Source organism: Acipenser ruthenus, chromosome 25, assembly GCF_902713425.1.
Source record: "Acipenser ruthenus chromosome 25, fAciRut3.2 maternal haplotype, whole genome shotgun sequence".
In the NCBI taxonomy this organism is placed as follows: Eukaryota; Metazoa; Chordata; class Actinopteri; order Acipenseriformes; family Acipenseridae; genus Acipenser; species Acipenser ruthenus.
Window position 1 is genome coordinate 22539715 of NC_081213.1, and position 18666 is coordinate 22558380.

Sequence of the window (18666 nt, forward strand, 5' to 3'; positions counted from 1 at the left end):
AACATTTTGACCACTTTTTAAAACTTTTAAATTGCATTCCCTGCCTCAAGATGGCTTCCCATGTACCCCCTATGGACCTCTCAGAACTACATTTCCCATCATCCTCCTGTTCACATATGTAACTGAGATGGATTTACCAGTGAGCAGGAGGATGATGGGAAATGTAGTTCTGAGAGGTCTGAGCAGTCCATACGCGTACATGGGAAGCCATCTTGAGGGAGGGAATGCAATTTAAAAGTTTAAAAAAGTGGTGAAAATGTAAAAAAATAATAAATAAATTCAAACAATACACACACCTTATGTAAACAGTTGTAGCAACACATGGGAACATGTAACACAATAAAATAAAAAGGTCCTTATGTACCCTTTAATATTCTCTCAAATCACGGTATTGATAAAGGATTGTTCAGCCATTTAAAGGTAGCACTGAGAGACCCTATTGTGTATTCATGTGGGAGCATTGGAAATGCTGACTATTTTTCCCCTTTTTGTTGACTAAATCCTGTCTACGGAAGTAAATGGACAGTGTAATATATATGATCAATTCAATGATTCTTGTGCAGACAGAACAAAGTTTTGTAGACCTTTCTCAAAGTAGTAGCATTTTTTCTTTATTTTCCTCCCCGGGAAGGCTCAATAGGTCACTCTATATGGATTGTAGACAGCTTGACGTCTGGTTTATCGATTTTATAAATGGATAGTGAGCCCTGTGAAACTTCATTGAATGCAGCATAAGAGCAATGATGGGACAGTGAATTATATCGAGATCAATATCTACCTGGTAATATGATACAAGGTATTGTACCCAAGTAGTTTGTGTCTTTTTTGGATTTTTAGATTGTACAAGTATTTAAAGTCAGATTTGTATGTTCCCACACCGCAGCAGCTCCCCACATCCTCTCAGGAGAATTGAAGGTCAGTGGGTGTCCTCCAATTCCAGTTCCAAGTCATTCAGCTCTCTACACCTGGGAGCTCAACAGCAGATGTTGGCGAGCTACCAGCCCCTGTGAGACAAAGGCCAGCCCTGTAGGTGTCCCCTCAAGTTCACCCGGTGCCTGGCCAGTAGGGGCCACTGTAGTGTTGTGAGGTGAAGCAGTCCTGATTTTAAGCCCATTCTGTCACACACAAAACTTTACAGTTTAAAGATGACACACTCACTCGACTTGGCTGTATAACATTTAACTTTCCTCAAATACTTTTTTTTTTTCCCTAGTAGCCAGGAATAGATTTTATTCAATATTACAGCATACAGTAGCTTTGAAAAGATAAATAGAAATGGTCTATTTCATAGATATGGATGTAGACTAAATTAAGATGTCCATATGCTTATCTTAAAATCCTCACTCTTATCCTTGTAAACTGTAAAAAAATGTAAACATAATTACTGGCACATGTCTTGTGTAGTGTGTCTGCCAGATTAGCAGAGATTATAAAAAAATGGATATTAATCTTTGCTCTGTAGACTGCACTCAGTAGTTACAGTATGTGATGGACAGACCTGTGATGTGAACAGCAACCTAGAATAATTTGTGTCCAAAAAATGCCAAATGACATGGTGGCTCAGCTATTTTTATATCTTCATATCAAATTGATAACACTAAATTGAATACACTGCATTTACATTGTAAAATATGCAGGATGCAACATGGGAATGTAACGCAGGGATCAAAACTGTAGACACTGCCAACATACTGTGTATTTTAAATAGCCAGCAGAGGTATAGTAGCATATCAAGATTTTGCAACACAGCCATTGACTCGATTTGAGGTGCCTTGTGAGATGTAGCCGTAATACCAATATGTGAGCATTATTTGAAATGATATGTATTCATACATTTTACTGAAGATCCCTTCCAAATGCCAGGAAAATTGGGATATGCATCTCCATTGCAGTCTGGTAATACTGAGTGAATGCATGTAAAGGAATGCACCAATATTACAAACATATTTAGGTATTAAACCCTGAACAGAATTCAGTGTTTTGTACAGTAGATGGTCTAGTTGCTTTTGATATATGTATTGCAGTGTAGCTTGTGCTTTGACTACAGATGAGTTTTTCTTTTCTTTTTGCCTGGACTCCAGAATCCTGCTCTCCCCTGTCAGTTTTCAAACCCTTTACTTGTATGCCAAATGCTAAGATAGTAGCTGATAGAAACAGCAGCCTTCCACACTTCGGTATGGTCTGAATTCATGTAAGACAAGAACGAGACAAAGTTTGTCACTGCTGTGTTTCAACTTTCAATGTGGGCATGACTGTAAAGATAATAGAAGTTTTTAACCTGCACACCTACTATACCCATTAACCCCTCCTGAACCCTGACAGCTGGCCACTTCTACCAGAATAGCTCACACTCCTTCAAAAGGATGCCTGCTAGCATTGACCCCTAGACTATGCAATACATATTAACACCTGTTGACAGGACCCAGAACCCCATCATCTGCTGATGACCCCATAGCCTCTTGCAATTTAACACACTACATTATATACAGATGAATGATGGCATTCATTTGATATTGTGGTTTTGATGAGACCAGTGTGCATTATAGAAATAGATGATTCCTATTGCAGGGGATATAATGAAGGTCTAGGAAATAGACAATTACAGAAGTTAAAGGTGCTTAGCCACAGATAAGCCTCAGCAGTTCTAACACTTCCAAAAATTAGTCTGACGGTACTTAATTGTCCATCTGTTCAATGTTACATGCAAGAGTGAAGACGTATCAGCTGAGGAGAATGCAGCTGCAGTCATCAATATATTTGAACTGCTGTAAGGAATCGTCTATTTTTTGTTTTGTTTTTCCACATGCTAATTCATAAACCGACTAATTGTACAATATACAGTTAAGCTCTTTGATAAAACAGTGAGCTGCATTTGGAAAGATATGTTTTTCTTTTCATGACTTTTCTTTTTTATCATTTAGTGGTGCAAGGTTCCTCCGGGCGTTTGTTGCCGTCACGGTTTTATATGGGTTATGGAACGATTATATGAGCAGAATACAAGTTTTCAGTTTATCTGGACTTGCAGTTCTTCATGGAGGATTTTGACTTTATTTGTACTGCTCTTCAACACTCCCCTGATACACAATCTGCATGTGTGCTGAATGCTTACCCTACATGGGTCTGCTTTTCATATGCTGCCAAAAGTTCTGCTCTCATTCTATCAAGGACAGTGGGCAAAGTTTCCTGTCTTCATCTGCTGACATACTTACGAAGAACTAAGAATATAAAAACCTGATTGCACAGTACAGTGTTATTGGTGCAGATTGCCTCTCTTGACACCTGCTGGAGAGAGAAAATTAAAAGCTCTTAAACTAAGTATGAAGTGGATGGTGTGTTACATTAGCAGTATGAATGAAGCTGCTACCAGTTTGCCAAAAAAATATCAGGTGTTATTAATGTGTCTAAATTAATTTCCCAAGCACTCATTCCCCTGCACTTCTTACATAGCTAAAACTGTACAGACGCTTTATGTAATAAAGCCTATCTAAAAAATATATACTTTACTATTAGGAACATTTTGCAAAACGGAATTGCATAGTTTTTCTGAATCGAGAAATATGGCATACAGTAATATCTGTGCCTGACCCTGCAGGAATTTTTAAAGGTAATAACCCTAAATGCCCTGGGAAAATGACACAGAAGCACTGATCACATAAATCTGGAAAACCAAAGCAGAATGTAATTTACTAATATTTAACTCATCATGATGACTTTATTTCAAGGCTAGTCTAGAAGATGCATCTTAAATGTTAACGGCCAATTGCCTCCAACGTCCTACTAAGTTTTCTTGGTAGGTTCTTCATGCTGATTCTTCATGTTTGCGTATCTTGTGGAATTAATCATCTGGCTTTGTCTTTTCTTAGGTTGAGGCAATCCTTGTGAACATTTTCGGTGGAATAGTAAACTGTGCGATCATTGCAAATGGTATCACCAAGGCATGCAGGGAACTTGGGTTGAAGGTGCCATTAGTGGTCAGACTTGAAGGTAAGTGCAAGAATCTGCTCTTTCACTCACCAGCATTTGATGTAACATGTGTTTTCTGGCTACTGGCCCTGTAGATTAGGGTGAATTATTTGTAGGATTTGGATGAGACTGTGTCATGTGGATGCTGCTGAAAACATCTACCCAAGTTTTCTATTTGTTATGTATATACAGTGCTTTAAATATTTATATTTGTTTACCTATATATGTGTTGCACACATTGCAGTCCAGATGTAGAGATGCAGTCCAGTTATCATGTTACAAATGTATCGGTGGTATCTGAACAGGGTTCTGCATGCTTTCACGATTGCATAGAAACCTGTATCATTTCAAATGAGAGGGCATACAGAGACAAATTGCCTGCAAATGGGTCTCGGTCATGAGCCAGAGCTTTTAAAAGCCAAAGCTTGGCAGAGGTATAGAGGAGTACAGGCACATTCTATAGTAAATACTAATACAATACTATAACTGTTCTTCTGTTTCCTACTGTCAGGAGCAATTGCTCCTTCCAGTACTGTACTAATCACCAGAGAATCTCTCTTCCGGATGAACAATGTTTCCTTGATAGTAAAAAAACAAATTACTTTCGAAGGTTTGATCTAAATGTCAAAACGAAACCTGACATTCGAAATGTACATTTAATTTCTGGACAAATTATTTCTCAGCAATTGGCACCGACTACTTTCTGTTCTTTAAAACAGTCAAATGTATTTGTATGTTTGTTTTTTTTTTAGCAAACTTTTGATTCCCAAGATAAGTGCCCCATGTATACTCTACAAATTAGGGCACTGAGATACTAGACTTGTATACTGGAGCCAGATAACTAACAATTTAAAATGACAATCCTGTTCTGTCCGATGCAAGGTGGGAAGAATCTGAAGAAGGACGTGGCTGTGTGGATGTTGATGAATGTCTTTTTTTTTAAGTAGGTTGTGTGGTTTCAAGCAGTTGTTAAGACAGGCTTGTTTTCCAAAAGAATAAAAAAAAAAAACCATAGCATTTGCAGAGTGCAAGCCGTTACCAATCTTAAAGTATTACATTTAAAGGTTAAGATGTGAGGCTAATCAATAAAGTATTTTCTTTCCTCACTTGCAACTGAATCACAACAGCAATATTGGCTATCAGGTTATTCATCTGGAAGTGTTTAATGTCTTTACTAAATATTGATTGGTACATGAACCTGTCTGCAAAATGGCAGCTCGTAAGTGCTGAGGATTTTATCAAGGTGGAAGGCTTTACTGGCAGGATAGCCATACACATCCTGTACAGTGAATAAAAACTGAAATGTAATGCCAAAATCCGAGGTTACTGATGTTGTAAATACTTCTCAGGTTTCACAAGTGCAATGCCTTATGGAATTACAGCAAATGAGAAGAGTTTAGTCTGTTACAAACATCATCAGTCCTCAACTACAGTATTTGGGACAGGTCTTGCTCCAGTCATTATGTGTGCTGTTTGTGAATCAGAAATCACTTTGAATCAATCAAATCTGCTTGGCTTTAAGAAGGATTTCCAGACAAGTCTATGTGTTCAATTGATGTAATAATTGCAAGCTGTTCTGCAAGAGGATAAAGGAGGGATTGCCCTGCTGTGTGAAAATTGTCTGTTATTAATTACAAACCGCCACTTGGTTCATTTGTACTCACTAGTAAGAATCAGATTTACTGTGGCAACATTATTTTGGAGTGCTTTAAATCATTTTAGCCTTGCAGCATGTCAGCATATTTTTGAGGCATATCAGTGAAGTAAAAACAAATTGTAACACTACAATCAAGCTAATAAATGAGAAGTCTGAAAACAATTGTGCAAGCAACAAGTTCAGTAAATAGCTTGAGAATTTTGGCAATTAGGTTTCTTTCAGAACATAAAAAAATCTCCTAATGATAGTGGGACTGTATTAACCTGGAGCGGGTTTTTTTTTTTGCTAACAGAGTGACATACATAATGACATTACTGGAAAACGCCAGTTCTGTATTGTGTTGTATTTTGATGGCATTGCAAGCAGTGAAAAACAGCCAACCTACAGTTTGCAACACAAACTTACAGTAATGAAAAAATATATATAAAAAAGACTGTATTGCACTTACAATATGAAGAACTAATCCACTTATGATAGCAGCACTGTGCCTAGTACTTGTTTTTATGTTTTACTTTATCAAATGCAGTATCAGTAATGATACAGTACTGAAACTTTTAACTGTATTCAGTTTCTTAACAAATTAAAAAAATATCAGTAGGCAACTTACACAGTTCAGTGCTGTAGTTACTGTAACAAAAAAACTCCAGATGGTACTGAATGTACTGTCATGGAAGGAAAGTTTGGGGAGGGGGGTGGCAGAGCAAACTTCTGTCCCTGCAGCTGAAGCTACCTTCCATGAATGTTAACAAAAGAGACGGTCAACCAATGAGTGTGGAGGAATGACAGCAGATGCCAAGTAACCATATTTTACTATAAAAAGATTGTGGGATACTGCATCTTTATGAAACAGACCTATCCAGCAATTCAAAAAATACATCACGCAAGTCAATGTATACGTCTAATTGCATAAGAAGTGTGCTTTTAAGACGTTGCAAGTGATGTGCTCTGTGTCAGCAAAACTGCAAGAGGGATGAGTGCTTGGATATGGAAATATGAGTTTGTTTTATTTGAAAGGATGAGCTTTCCATCTGGTTTGTAATTATTAACTCATGTGCTGTAGTGCTGTCTTCTCAAGTTTCTGTGCTTTGTCTTTAGAGAAATTCTCCAGATGTCACCATTTTTTAAAAATGGAGGTATCTATTTATAAAGAAGGCAAATACACAGCCTGTATATAAGGCAGGCATCTCTGAATCCTTAACCTAAAAGTAATCATTCTAATCCTTAAGAACAGTATTCAGTATATTTTGTTGGTATTTGCCACCACCCAGTGGTAGGAGGTTAATGGTCTATTGCTGCAGACTTTGCATGTTCTCTTGGAAAAGGAACTCCAGTGCTTGAAATAAATTCTAATATATTACCTTAAGCCTTGTTGTTTCAAATTTGCAAAATTGCTATACTGAGGCTACATTTAACATGTAAATTGTGGTCTTTGTTCTGAAAATTCAGCCTGCTTCAAAAATCAGCTTTTTAATTTTGCCATTTTGTGGAAGGCTTTGCTTATTAAAATTATGTAAAATGGCATTTGCCGAGAACGTCAATCATTTTTTTTTTTTTTTCTTTCTTGTACTGTATATCGCATACAGGCTTCATTTCAATCATTTGGTGTGTGCCAAATGATATTAATTCAAAGCTTATGCTTACAGAACATGCCAGTTGCAGATATATTGCTTGTTAACAAAGAATGGCAGCACAGTTTTGATTTATGTAAAATAAAAAAAGTAATCCTCTTTGGAGGAATACATCATGCATTTAGCATTTGAAGCTGTGTCATTCAAGTGTGGACATCACCCAGTCTGAAAAACAAGAAGTTACGGTACCATTACCAACACTGTATATGGTGGGCAGAGTACAAATCTGACAACTGGTGAACCAGCCACATAATTAACATCTTGAAGTGACGAAGGTGGCAGAAAAGTATTGACTTTTTTTTAATTTAGAGATCTCAGGTGAGTTTCCATAAATGGTTGTGGTAGATGGTACAAAGAAATACTGGCAATTGATTGTTTCTATGATGTGTCACGTTTTAAAATGTCCCCTTAGTTTCCCCTTGCATAACAAAATATGACCTATTAGCAGTCCTTCAGTGCTGGCATTAATCTGATCCCATTTAATACTGTTATTGATTAACGAACCAGGACTGTTGAGAATTTAAATTATTGTACACATAGTTAATTATACCCTGGTGGCAGCCGGACAAAAATATAGCAAAAAGATTGAAGCTTTCATCTGTCTTGGGGATACTGCAGGCTCATGAGACTAAATAAAGAAAATAAAAAAATAATAGTAATAATTCCAGAATTGTTCATCGGCATAGATCATTAAATAAAAGCCCTGGTGGTTATTCATTGTTTCATAAGTAGAGAGATTAATTATTTAAAACCCAGTAGATTATGCTGTGTTTGCAATGAAAACGATGTAGAACAATGTATCGGTTAAAGATTACAGTAGAAGAATGAATTATACGCTGTGGCCGCTTTAACCTTTACTAATGATTAGAATTGTATCTAATAATAATAATAATGAAAACACTTGTTTCATGTACAGTCATAAGACACGTGTGTGTGTTTATTTTCTGATCCTTTGTTGGCAGTAATGAGTCATATATAAGAAAATGTATGACTGTATTCAGAAAATAATTAAAACATTTAGGGGTAGATGTACTAAAGTGTTGCGCCTGTCGCAAACGAGTCGGAAGTCTAGAGTGAAATGTACTAAGCATGCGCAATGCTGTTAGCGACTTTTTAGGAAATGCTTTGCGGGAGCAGTTTTGCTTTGTGGTTCAACCTTAGATGAATATGTAATTATGGGTGTTCCTGCATTAATTCGCAAACATTTATAGTGTATAGTCCTACTGTAAAAAATGTACATAATGTAATATGTAGCAAACCCAAAACACATTACTGTTATTTCAGTGCAATGATTTACTTTTAAAATGCATTGAGCACTATAAATGTATGCGCGTGCGATTTTATTGTACTGTATTGATTTTAAACCAGACACCTCCTTATGTCTGACAAGCATGTCCGGTTTAGCGAGGGGCTACTCTATGATTATGAAAAGCTTTTGGGGAAATGAAGACGGAACAGAATGCATTCTTCAGATGACGTTTAATTCTTGCACACTTGCATGTATAGATGTTAGTCTTTGGGCACCCTCTGCTGCAGTAAACCACAACTCACTTCCTGCTGTTTATTTGAACAATGTTGCAGGACTCTCACAGTGTATAATGCTAGAGATCTCACTAAGAAAACAACAAATATTTAAATTAGTATATTGCGGCTCTTTTCATTAACATATTTTCTCTTTGTACATACGACAAAATGTTTACTTTAAGTGTCGCAACGAAAATGCAAATTGCGGTATGCTTGCGCTGCGACTGGCCCATCTTAGTACACCTACCCCTTATTCTTTTAACCCTTTAAGGTACGTACAAGGTCATAGGTGTCCTACAAATAAAAAGTATGCTGACTTTCTTATTTTTGCAATGAGGTGCAAAAAGCTGGTATATAATGTAGTGACAGGTTGGATCTGGTCATCCAAATGGTCAGTTTCCTCGTGATACTCGAGTCACTCTCAAATGGATTTTAGAAGAAAACATTTTTGTGTACCTTAAGGGGTTAATCTGTCTAAACTGTCTGATTTTAATAGAAATCATTATATATATATATATATATATATATATATATATATATATATATATATATATATATATATATATATATATTCTGGCATTAATGTTTTGTTGGGGGAATGAGTTAAACCACTGTTATTATACATATGTATTGTTCTGTATTTCCGTGTTGACGGTTTATGTTATATATTATAGGTTAAAAACATAAAATCACATTTTGGTGAACCTGTCTCGTTATAGTGCTATCAAACTGATAGGTTGGGAATGTGATTGACAATTGACCATCTCTTTCAATTAATCTATCCTCATTTTATTGTGTGTTTCTCCATTATGAGAACCACTCAGCAGTTTGATGGTGTGAAACTCTTTACTCCCTGCCATGTCTCTTATGATTTACATTCATCCTTGTGATTGGCAATGTCCTTTTTGACCAATTTTAGGAAGCCTGCTGCTGGAAATAGAACATGTTATGCTAAACAGGTCATTGTTGTGTGACGGAAATACAAACAATTTCAGCTTCAAACCTACATAATCGAATACATACATACAGCTTCAATATATCATGTAGGGTACATTGCCTTACAGAGTCATTTATGTTTTGCCAAAATGGAGCAAAAAGATAAATCTGTGTTCCATTCATTGTTAATGTTTCCTTTGTTTTAGAGTATCGGTATTCATTTTTTTCCTCTCTAGGAACCAACGTCCAGGAAGCCCAGCGCATTCTGAGTGAGAGTGGACTGCCGATCACTGCTGCTAGTGACCTGGACGATGCTGCACGGAAGGCAGTGGCCAGTATTACCAGGAAGTAGCTGTGCAGAAGAAGATTGCCTGTGATACCCTCTGTACCTCAAATGGAAATTCCCACTAGCATCATTGTTCTAATCATATAATCCCTTCCCTGTTTTTTTTTTGTCTGCAAATATTACTTTATAGAAGAAGTGTGCGCATTTAATGCTTAATGTATCCTTCATTTTGTTTTACCAAAAGAATTCTCAACAGCTGAACCACCACTTACTTCCCGAAGTTACTGTAATATTTTAACCAACCAGACCAGGATTTCACAAGCCGCACTGTAATACCGTTCGCTCTGTCAAATATTGGTACTTACTCTGTATCGGTCAAATGACATTGTTGGGCACATAAGTTAAAGCTGCATAATACATACACATTTTTGTTTTGTTTTCTTTTTCCTCATTTTTAACTATTGTTTTAATATACATGTTTCTTGTTTGTCGCTGTGACTAAATCAGTCTAATATTTTCATTGATGGTCTTCTAGATGATTGTATTGGAAGAACAGTTATCGTATATCAAGCCCTAATTCATTTTTTACCAAGTTGAATTAAAATCCTTTCACGCTATAATATAATGTTTATCTTTGTGGTCGTAAGTAATTTTCCCATTATTTTCAAATCTTCAACAATAATAGAAGTAACAAGATGCTCTTGCCTTAAAATGGATAAATTGCAATCCTTCATCCAACTTTTTTTAAAAGGAAAGAAAACTTTTTTATAGTCTTCTCTGATTACGAATAAAAAGCTAATATTATAAACGGTTGACAGTCTGTAGTTTAACCTTTTTATTATTAAAGAAAACACTTTATACAACTGAAAAGAAAGTGTCATTTAGATTCCTATTCAGATGTTATGATATGGTGCCAATTTATATCTATGGTCTCATCTTTATTCTCATTGGAGTTTGCCATCTTGATTTGTATTTACACAATGTGTTTTTGAGGGATTTATTTTCCACAATAGCAGTTTAATCCATGGTGTTAACTTTGTATTAATCATGAATGTGTTTTTGAAGTCCATATCACTTAAGGAAAAGGTAATCATCTTCTGTTATATTTCAAAGAGAAAAATAAAGGACTGAATAGTTCAGGAACCTGTTTTGAAAAATAAATTTGAACCAGTTCTGTTATTTGTTGCGTGAATGCTTCACTGGTCTTTCCTGGCTGGTTTTCCATTTATCTCAGGCCGCATGCTGTTCCTTGCAAGTCAATCAGAAGGTAAACCATTTTGATGCGTCTGTCTGCTTGTTTCAAGGAGGGATATTTAACATTTTCTTGTGTACTGGCCATCTGTCAGAGCAGCTCAGAAAAAAAACAAAACAGCAGTTTACACTTCAAAACAATATTTTTTTTTGTCAGCTCTACTGCTGTTCTTTAAGAGATAAGTGTCCCTTGAAATGGGTAAAGTGCAACACCTTGAATAATTTGACATTCTTGGGTCCATTTGGGCTAGGTGCAGCTCCTCCAATACATGTAGCAAACTAAATACGGTAAGTGATGTCACTTCCTGTACATTTTTGCTTGTGTGGGGCAGGGGAAGTCCCATACATGGAAGAATGCCATCTATTATTTTCAGAGATGGCAGTGTTCAGATTTTTTCCTGATTTCACACCTTTCTTGTTATTGTCACAGATTTAATTTGGATTTGTTTTCCTTTCATTGTTGTTTCTCCTTGCTGTCACGATTTTTTTTGTAAATCCATACTCTCATCTCTGTATAGTGTTGATTGAAGGATTGATTCGTTATGTAGAGTTGAGCTACATAGCAGTGTGTCGAGAGAAAAAGGGAAACCAAAAAAAACATGATGTAAATCAATTTCAATTAACAGAAAAGAGCAGAGTGAAATCATAAAATAATTGCCATGTGGTAATTCAACCCAAGGCTGATTCTAAATGATTTACTTGAAAAGGTTTTAATTGGGTGGCTCCTCTGGTAAAAGCACTGCTGTGTGATGTGCAGGGTTGCTCATACAGTCAGGGGAGCACAAGTTCGCATCCTGGCTACGCAAAGTCACAGGTCTTTGCTGGGGACTCCAGAGGGTGCATCACATTGGCTCTGGCGCTCCTGTAGGTTAGGGAGGCAAAACCATCAGGGACTCATCGTGCAACAGCGGACCCAACCGGCCAGCCTAGTGAGTTCAGGTGGACACCTGAAGGGCTGGCCTTTGAGGTGGGTACAGTGGAGAACTGCAATCCTTCAAAAACACATTAACCAACCTGACTTTTGTGAGTTTGCATGCAAAAGTAGACTGTTGTCAGAAAGCTAACATTTTGATAAATGATGTGTTACAGTATCTGAGAGAGGAGAGCTCAGAAGGATCCAGTGCATGGAGCTCTGTGTCATTCACTAGAGAATACAAGAAAGGAAAAGCAGATCATTGTATCTTTGTGGTTCAAGCATTTGATGGTCTTCGGTTTGAAATAAATAATAGTCATAACTATTAGAAGTGCACAAATAAGCTGACAGAAGCAACTTTTTTCAACACATAAAATAACAAAATGCAAACAAAGTGCACATACCTCTAACACACACACACACACACACACACAGCCACAGCCATCATCAGATATTTATACCAGAACATCAGATAAATATTTATGTCTATCTCTGGCAGCATAATAGCCATTTAAATAAGACAAATGACCAGATAATTGGATATTTCATAGTCTGTGAGCAGCAGTATATTCTATATACAAACATGAAATGACCATTTGAACCTGAATTTTAAGAAGCTAAGTATTATTTTATTTGTTTCCAGGGATGGGGTATGTTGTAAAATACAGCAATGCCCATTTGTAAAAAATGTAAAACAACACTGAAGCAAAAACACAGTTGGTGGCATGAAGTTAAATTAATTTTGCTTTAATTAGCAACTATTGTGGGCAGCCTTGAGTTTTATTAACCAGTTTCTACTTGTAACTACCAATCAGAACCATTTTGCTCTGTGGCAAGAACGATCTACTCTATATAAAACACACTTGTGCTGAATAGCACAAGTGTGTTTTATATATAAATCACTGTATCTGTTGTTTATAGGAAGCAAGATTGTCATACTGAAGGGGGTGACCTGGAAACATTCGGCACAGGGTATACCCTTTTAGAAAGAAAATTCCGAGAATTTTTAACCGTTTGGGAAAATTCCATTTTGGGAATGTTTGAGTAGGGAGGACAGATAACTTTGTTTATTATACTTGTACCTGGAAAACAAAGCTATTTTTGATTAAAAATATATTTTTTTGCTGAAATAACTTATGTTAACTATTTACTGAGCCAGTTTTTACTGTTCTTACAAACCTGTTTATCACTTGGATGTGGTTAAGTGCTTGAACATTTTCACTGAAGTAAAAATTCAATATAATTTCAAGATCTGTAACCATTTAATAAGACCACAGTTGGCTGGATTACTTGCAATTGAAAGACTTAAAAATCTATTTGAATCACCTCCTGTGCATCCCTAACAAGAAATTGAACCAATAAGTATTGGCTTCAAACGCGTTTAGTAATTGGAAAGGTAGACACTTCGCTAAACATGCTTCCTTGGCTAATATATTTGTTCTCCCAACGCCATACTTACATTTGAGGTTTTTTATGCTACTCCATGTTAGTAATAAAAGAAACCTTTGTTAATCAATAGTAATCCCAACAAGTGTCTCAAAAAGATGTTACAGCACGTAACCTATTATATCACTTCTAGTTTTAAAATACAGACACATGTTTGGGAATACTGCAGTCTGTACTTTTTGTCAAAACAGCATATATGGAAAACGATTTCTTCTTGTTTAAATTTGGTCGGAATTGGTGTTTGCAAAAGAAGCTTATTTTAGGAACACACGTTTTAGCCAATTACTCCTTTTATTCATCGACCGTCTTTCGAGAGGCTATTGTATAACATTTTATATGAAAAAATAAATGAGATAAGGAACTGAGAGACGGTCGGAGATGCCTTGGTGACCTATCTTACCACAGTTTGCAAACTCTTACAGAGAGACACTTTTGGCTCTCTGTATCTGAACAAATAAAATAAAATCAGAAGCAGGCAGGAAAGAAAAGTTTATATAGACACCACCAAGATCCTTAAACTAGGAATTCTACTGAACTGGTAGGAATCCAGCACACATTGATTGACTACAGATGCCCATAAGACAATTACTATACTGCAGGAAAGCAGTATATACGCCTCCTTTCAATTGGAAGACAATGCTATGTTCTCTCAGATATGATCTACAGTATATTAATGTTATTGATGTAGTTACAGCTCACTTGTAAAGATGGATTTGTTATATTTTACAACAGCTATCACTAATAATTCAGTGACTGGCCTATGCCACAGTGTTTGTCGAGTAATATTTTAATGCCTCTTAAAGAAATTCATTATAAAAAGGAAGTAGAAAGGATCAGAAAAAACAAATTCATATTGCTGGTTGACACACAAATTAAAAGTTGCTTGTGACCTTTCAGTCTTTCTAATTAAAATAAAAACACAAGCAAACATTAATTTGTTTAAGGTTGGCTGATAATTAGATGTTGCCACCTCCTGAAGCATATAACTCTGAAGCATATAACTATAACTATAAAGTGATACAGCAGGTGTATCACTGCCTGTCTAATACGTGAAAATTTCATTTGAAAGGCTACAGGGAATTCTGTACATTTAAACGAGTGAAAATGGAAACCCAAGGCAACTTACAATATTTGTTAATTATGGTGTGTTCCAATAGTGGCTTACTGTTTTAAATACGATTCTACCTTTCTTTTGTATTCATAGTCTGACTTTTAAATTTAAATTAATTGGAGGGTGGATACAAAGCTCACTCCATTATCTGTTTTGAGTCAGCATTTATTATGAATACATTAATACAAATTTGAAACCTCAGGAAGCTTGATGAATTTGTGGAAAAGAGAGAAATAGCTGAATAATAGATGCAATGTACAAATGCATTTCAATGAGAAGGCTTTCTCAATGTATTTTACGTTGCCTTGCAGTTATTCTCTTTTTTTTTTGCAATTCAAAATGTTATTATTCCTCACTTGTTATACAGTGTAGTGTACCTTTAAACAAGCAGAATTAATCTGAATTCTGCCTGTAATATTAAGTGAAATGAATGCATGAACAGAATCTGCCAAATCCCCTCGGGACAAGAAAAGTGGCAAAGTAGCTATAATAATGTGTCAAAAGAAAATGTAGTCAAAACTGTTTGATGCTAGCGATCTAAAATTCATTTTTCTTTAATGTATAGCAACAAAACAAACAAAATGAACATTTGCTCACGAATGCAATGCCATATGATAGAAAAAAATGCATTTAATGATATATAAATATATACTGCAGGTTTGAAAGTATTTTTTTTTTGTGTTAATATAAATCTATATCATTTATAGTGAACACATACACACACTGTAGCTTACATTTTGCTTTGCAAAGTAAATGAAGCATCATTTTTTAGAGTAATGCTGCCCCCTGTGTTTTCTTTCTTGGGTTATAAATAAAGCTTTCGTTCATTTCAGTGCCTCTATTTGAGAGCCACACATGCAAAACTGCAGTACTGACAGTACTGAGCTAGAACACGCACACTGTCCTTTCCTTGAGGGTGCTGTATCTTTGTTACAGCATGCTGACAAAGTGCAAACTACACTCCCTGCAGGATTAGTGGATTAGTGTTCATTTCCATGTGCTAGATTTACAGAACACTTAAGTTGGTGAAAGGATACACACTTTAATTGAGTTGTTGATTTATACATATTTAATAATACATCTATTAAAGTGGTATAAAGGATGTGATGAACACCATTTAGAGGGTGATATGAATTATGTTACAAAGAAAGGGTACTACATGATTGTTCAAGGCGGTTGAGTGGGTTTTTATGGTGAAACAAACACAGCTCTCCAAGTTTATGTTGTATTTGGTCTACAATATATGGGAAACTTAATATGTTTAAACCTAAATTAAATAGCTTAATTTGCTCTGTTTAGGAACCAGGTGTCATTACCCAAAATGAGAAAGCTATGTACAACAAACGTTGGGCAGCTGACTCTTTGAGCTAATATACAGTATATATATATATATACTGTATTAAAAAGTGTATATGTTGTTATAATACAAATTAATTTAAAACACTACATGACAATAACTTATCCAGCCAACAGTTGTAATAGTTTATCAATAGTTACTAATGAATCCTTAAAATGAAGCGCAAGTTCTGAAGGAAGAACTTACCACCAACAATGCCACAAAATTCACCTTAATTTACAGAATGGCACAATCAATTGATCACAAAAACATTTATTTAAAGAGCATACGGATACATTGACTAATCTAGTACTGAAAATGCAAATCATTTTGAAAAATTGTTATTGTTTAATTAAACATGAACTCGGTTCTTTCATTAATGTAATACATTTGCATTATGTATTTTTGATGACCCTGGTGTATTCATTTAAAATACAAAATAAAACAAAGAGAATATAATATAGCTACCTGATAATAACAGTTTTAAACAAGATTTATGCAAAATCTAGAGGTACTTTTACAAGTACTCTATGTGGGAATATTTCTGGCCCTGAAGGTAATTGGGGTATCAAACTGAACACCATCATGGCTAATAGTAATTCAATAGACCACTTAGAATGTACACTACACCACCACTCCAAACAATTTGACAATGTTTAGTAACAGAAATTTGTTGGGACAGAATTAGATCTATTAGCTGGATGTGATGATAGTGTCATTTTGGAATTAGTTGTAAAACACATAGTCAACAGTATGTACAGGCTTCAGTTGTGTGTGTTTGTCCTGAATCACAACCCATAACCTTTCCTGTATATTGCGTGGACCGAGGTATTGTTACAGCTTATTTAAGACTTTAAGGGAGGTCAAAGAAGGGAGAATAACAGGGAAACGTTGAGCTCATGATTGATCATAAAGAGGTACATTGTCTGTCAGGCTCCATCATGAGAGAAGTCAAGAGGTCCAGTCATGCCTGAGCCGGTATTGACATGCTACTTTCAGAGTCACTGTCTTGTATCATACCCAGGAGATGAGGTGTAAATAGAAAAGCACTGGCCCTGAAACCACTACAGCCTTCCAAAAATGGAAGAGTATAATCTTTAAAGTATCATATTTACTGCAGCAAGGAGAAAATTGTGTCTGTATATTACTACAGTACATGAATATACTGTAGTAATATGTAATATACCTTTGAACAGGTATTTGCAGTTGTGATAAATCGATTTTTGTTTTTTCAGACCTTACCAAGCAAGTTCAAACTACTAAAATGAAGTTTACCCTAGCGGACAGAAAAGTTTAGCTTCCTCTAGAGAAAAACACCTATGCTCTTAAAAGATGGAATGTACAGTATAATTTAGGTTAATTTAGTCTAATAGGTTGTTTAAACACATTTTAAGACTAGTCTTAACTCCAAGAAGAAGAACAATTGGATTGGATTTAGTATTGTCTGATAGTGAAAATGTTTGTATTATTTTGTGCTTTCCATTTGAGGAGGAATCATTTCCTGAAATGTTTACAATCTAAATGTACTTTATTCATATTGAAAATTACATTTGATGTCTAACCTGTCTATCTTTTCCTAGGTTAGCTAAAAAGGCAGTTTGTGTGGAAATGAAGGTAACCTTGCAGAACTAGTGGCAATTGTGTCAATGAGTGCTCTTTTTTCTGTCTGAATTCTCACAAGCTGCATTCTTTTGGCATCACTTAGAAGCAGAAAATGTATGAAATCTGCATATGACAAATGCTATTGGCATCAAATACCTTTCATTGAGCCCCAAGCCTCTCGGCATCTTTGAGCTCCTCACCCAGGAAAGTGACTTGTCACAGATGATTTTTTTTCAATGTGATAAAGCACAGTTATAATGAGACTATGAAACCCTGGCATCCAGCTCCCAACTAGTCATCCAGCCGCTTAAATTCCAAACGTGAACTTGCATGATAATTACGGTAGGGTATAAAGAATAAGTACTGGAAATTTCTATATCTAATTAAGTTCATACAAATAGACACACAATTTCATTTTAATAACAGGCTTTGTTCCTAGTTATTATATATATATATATATATATATATATATATATATATATATATATATATATATATACAGACATGCTCAAATTTGTTGGTACCCTTACAGCTCATTGAAATAATGCTTCATTCCTCCTGAAAAGTGATGAAATTAAAAGCTATTTTATCATGTATACTTGCATTCCTTTGGTATGTCATAGAATAAAGCAATGAAGCTGTGAAAAGAGATGAATTATTGCTTATTCTACAAAGATATTCTAAAATGGCCTGGACACATTTGTTGGTACCCCTTAGAAAAGATAATAAATAATTGGATTATAGTGATATTTCAAACGAATTAGTTTCTTTAATTAGTATCACACATGTCTCCAATCTTGTAATCAGTCATTCAGCCTATTTAAGTGGAGAAAAGTAGTCACTGTGCTGTTTGGTACTATTGTGTGCACCACACTGAACATGGACCAGAGAAAGCAAAGGAGAGAGTTGTCTGAGGAGATCAGAAAGAAAATAATAGACAAGCATGGTAAAGGTAAAGGCTACAAGACCATCTCCAAGCAGCTCGATGTTCCTGTGACAACAGTTGCAAATAT

General features: G+C 35.6%; 1 protein-coding gene across 1 annotated transcript in view; it reads left to right on the forward strand.

The window, feature by feature from the left end:
* Positions 1–11155, forward strand: part of LOC117413765 (succinate--CoA ligase [GDP-forming] subunit beta, mitochondrial) — an 82476-nt gene extending 71321 nt beyond the window's left edge. Inside the window, exons 10-11 of the mRNA XM_034023076.3 lie at positions 3864–3984; positions 9945–11155. Coding sequence (XP_033878967.1) covers positions 3864–3984; positions 9945–10060 — 237 coding nt within the window. The 3' untranslated portion in view covers positions 10061–11155. The remainder of the gene's footprint in view (positions 1–3863; positions 3985–9944) is intronic.
* Positions 11156–18666: the final 7511 nt, after the last annotated feature.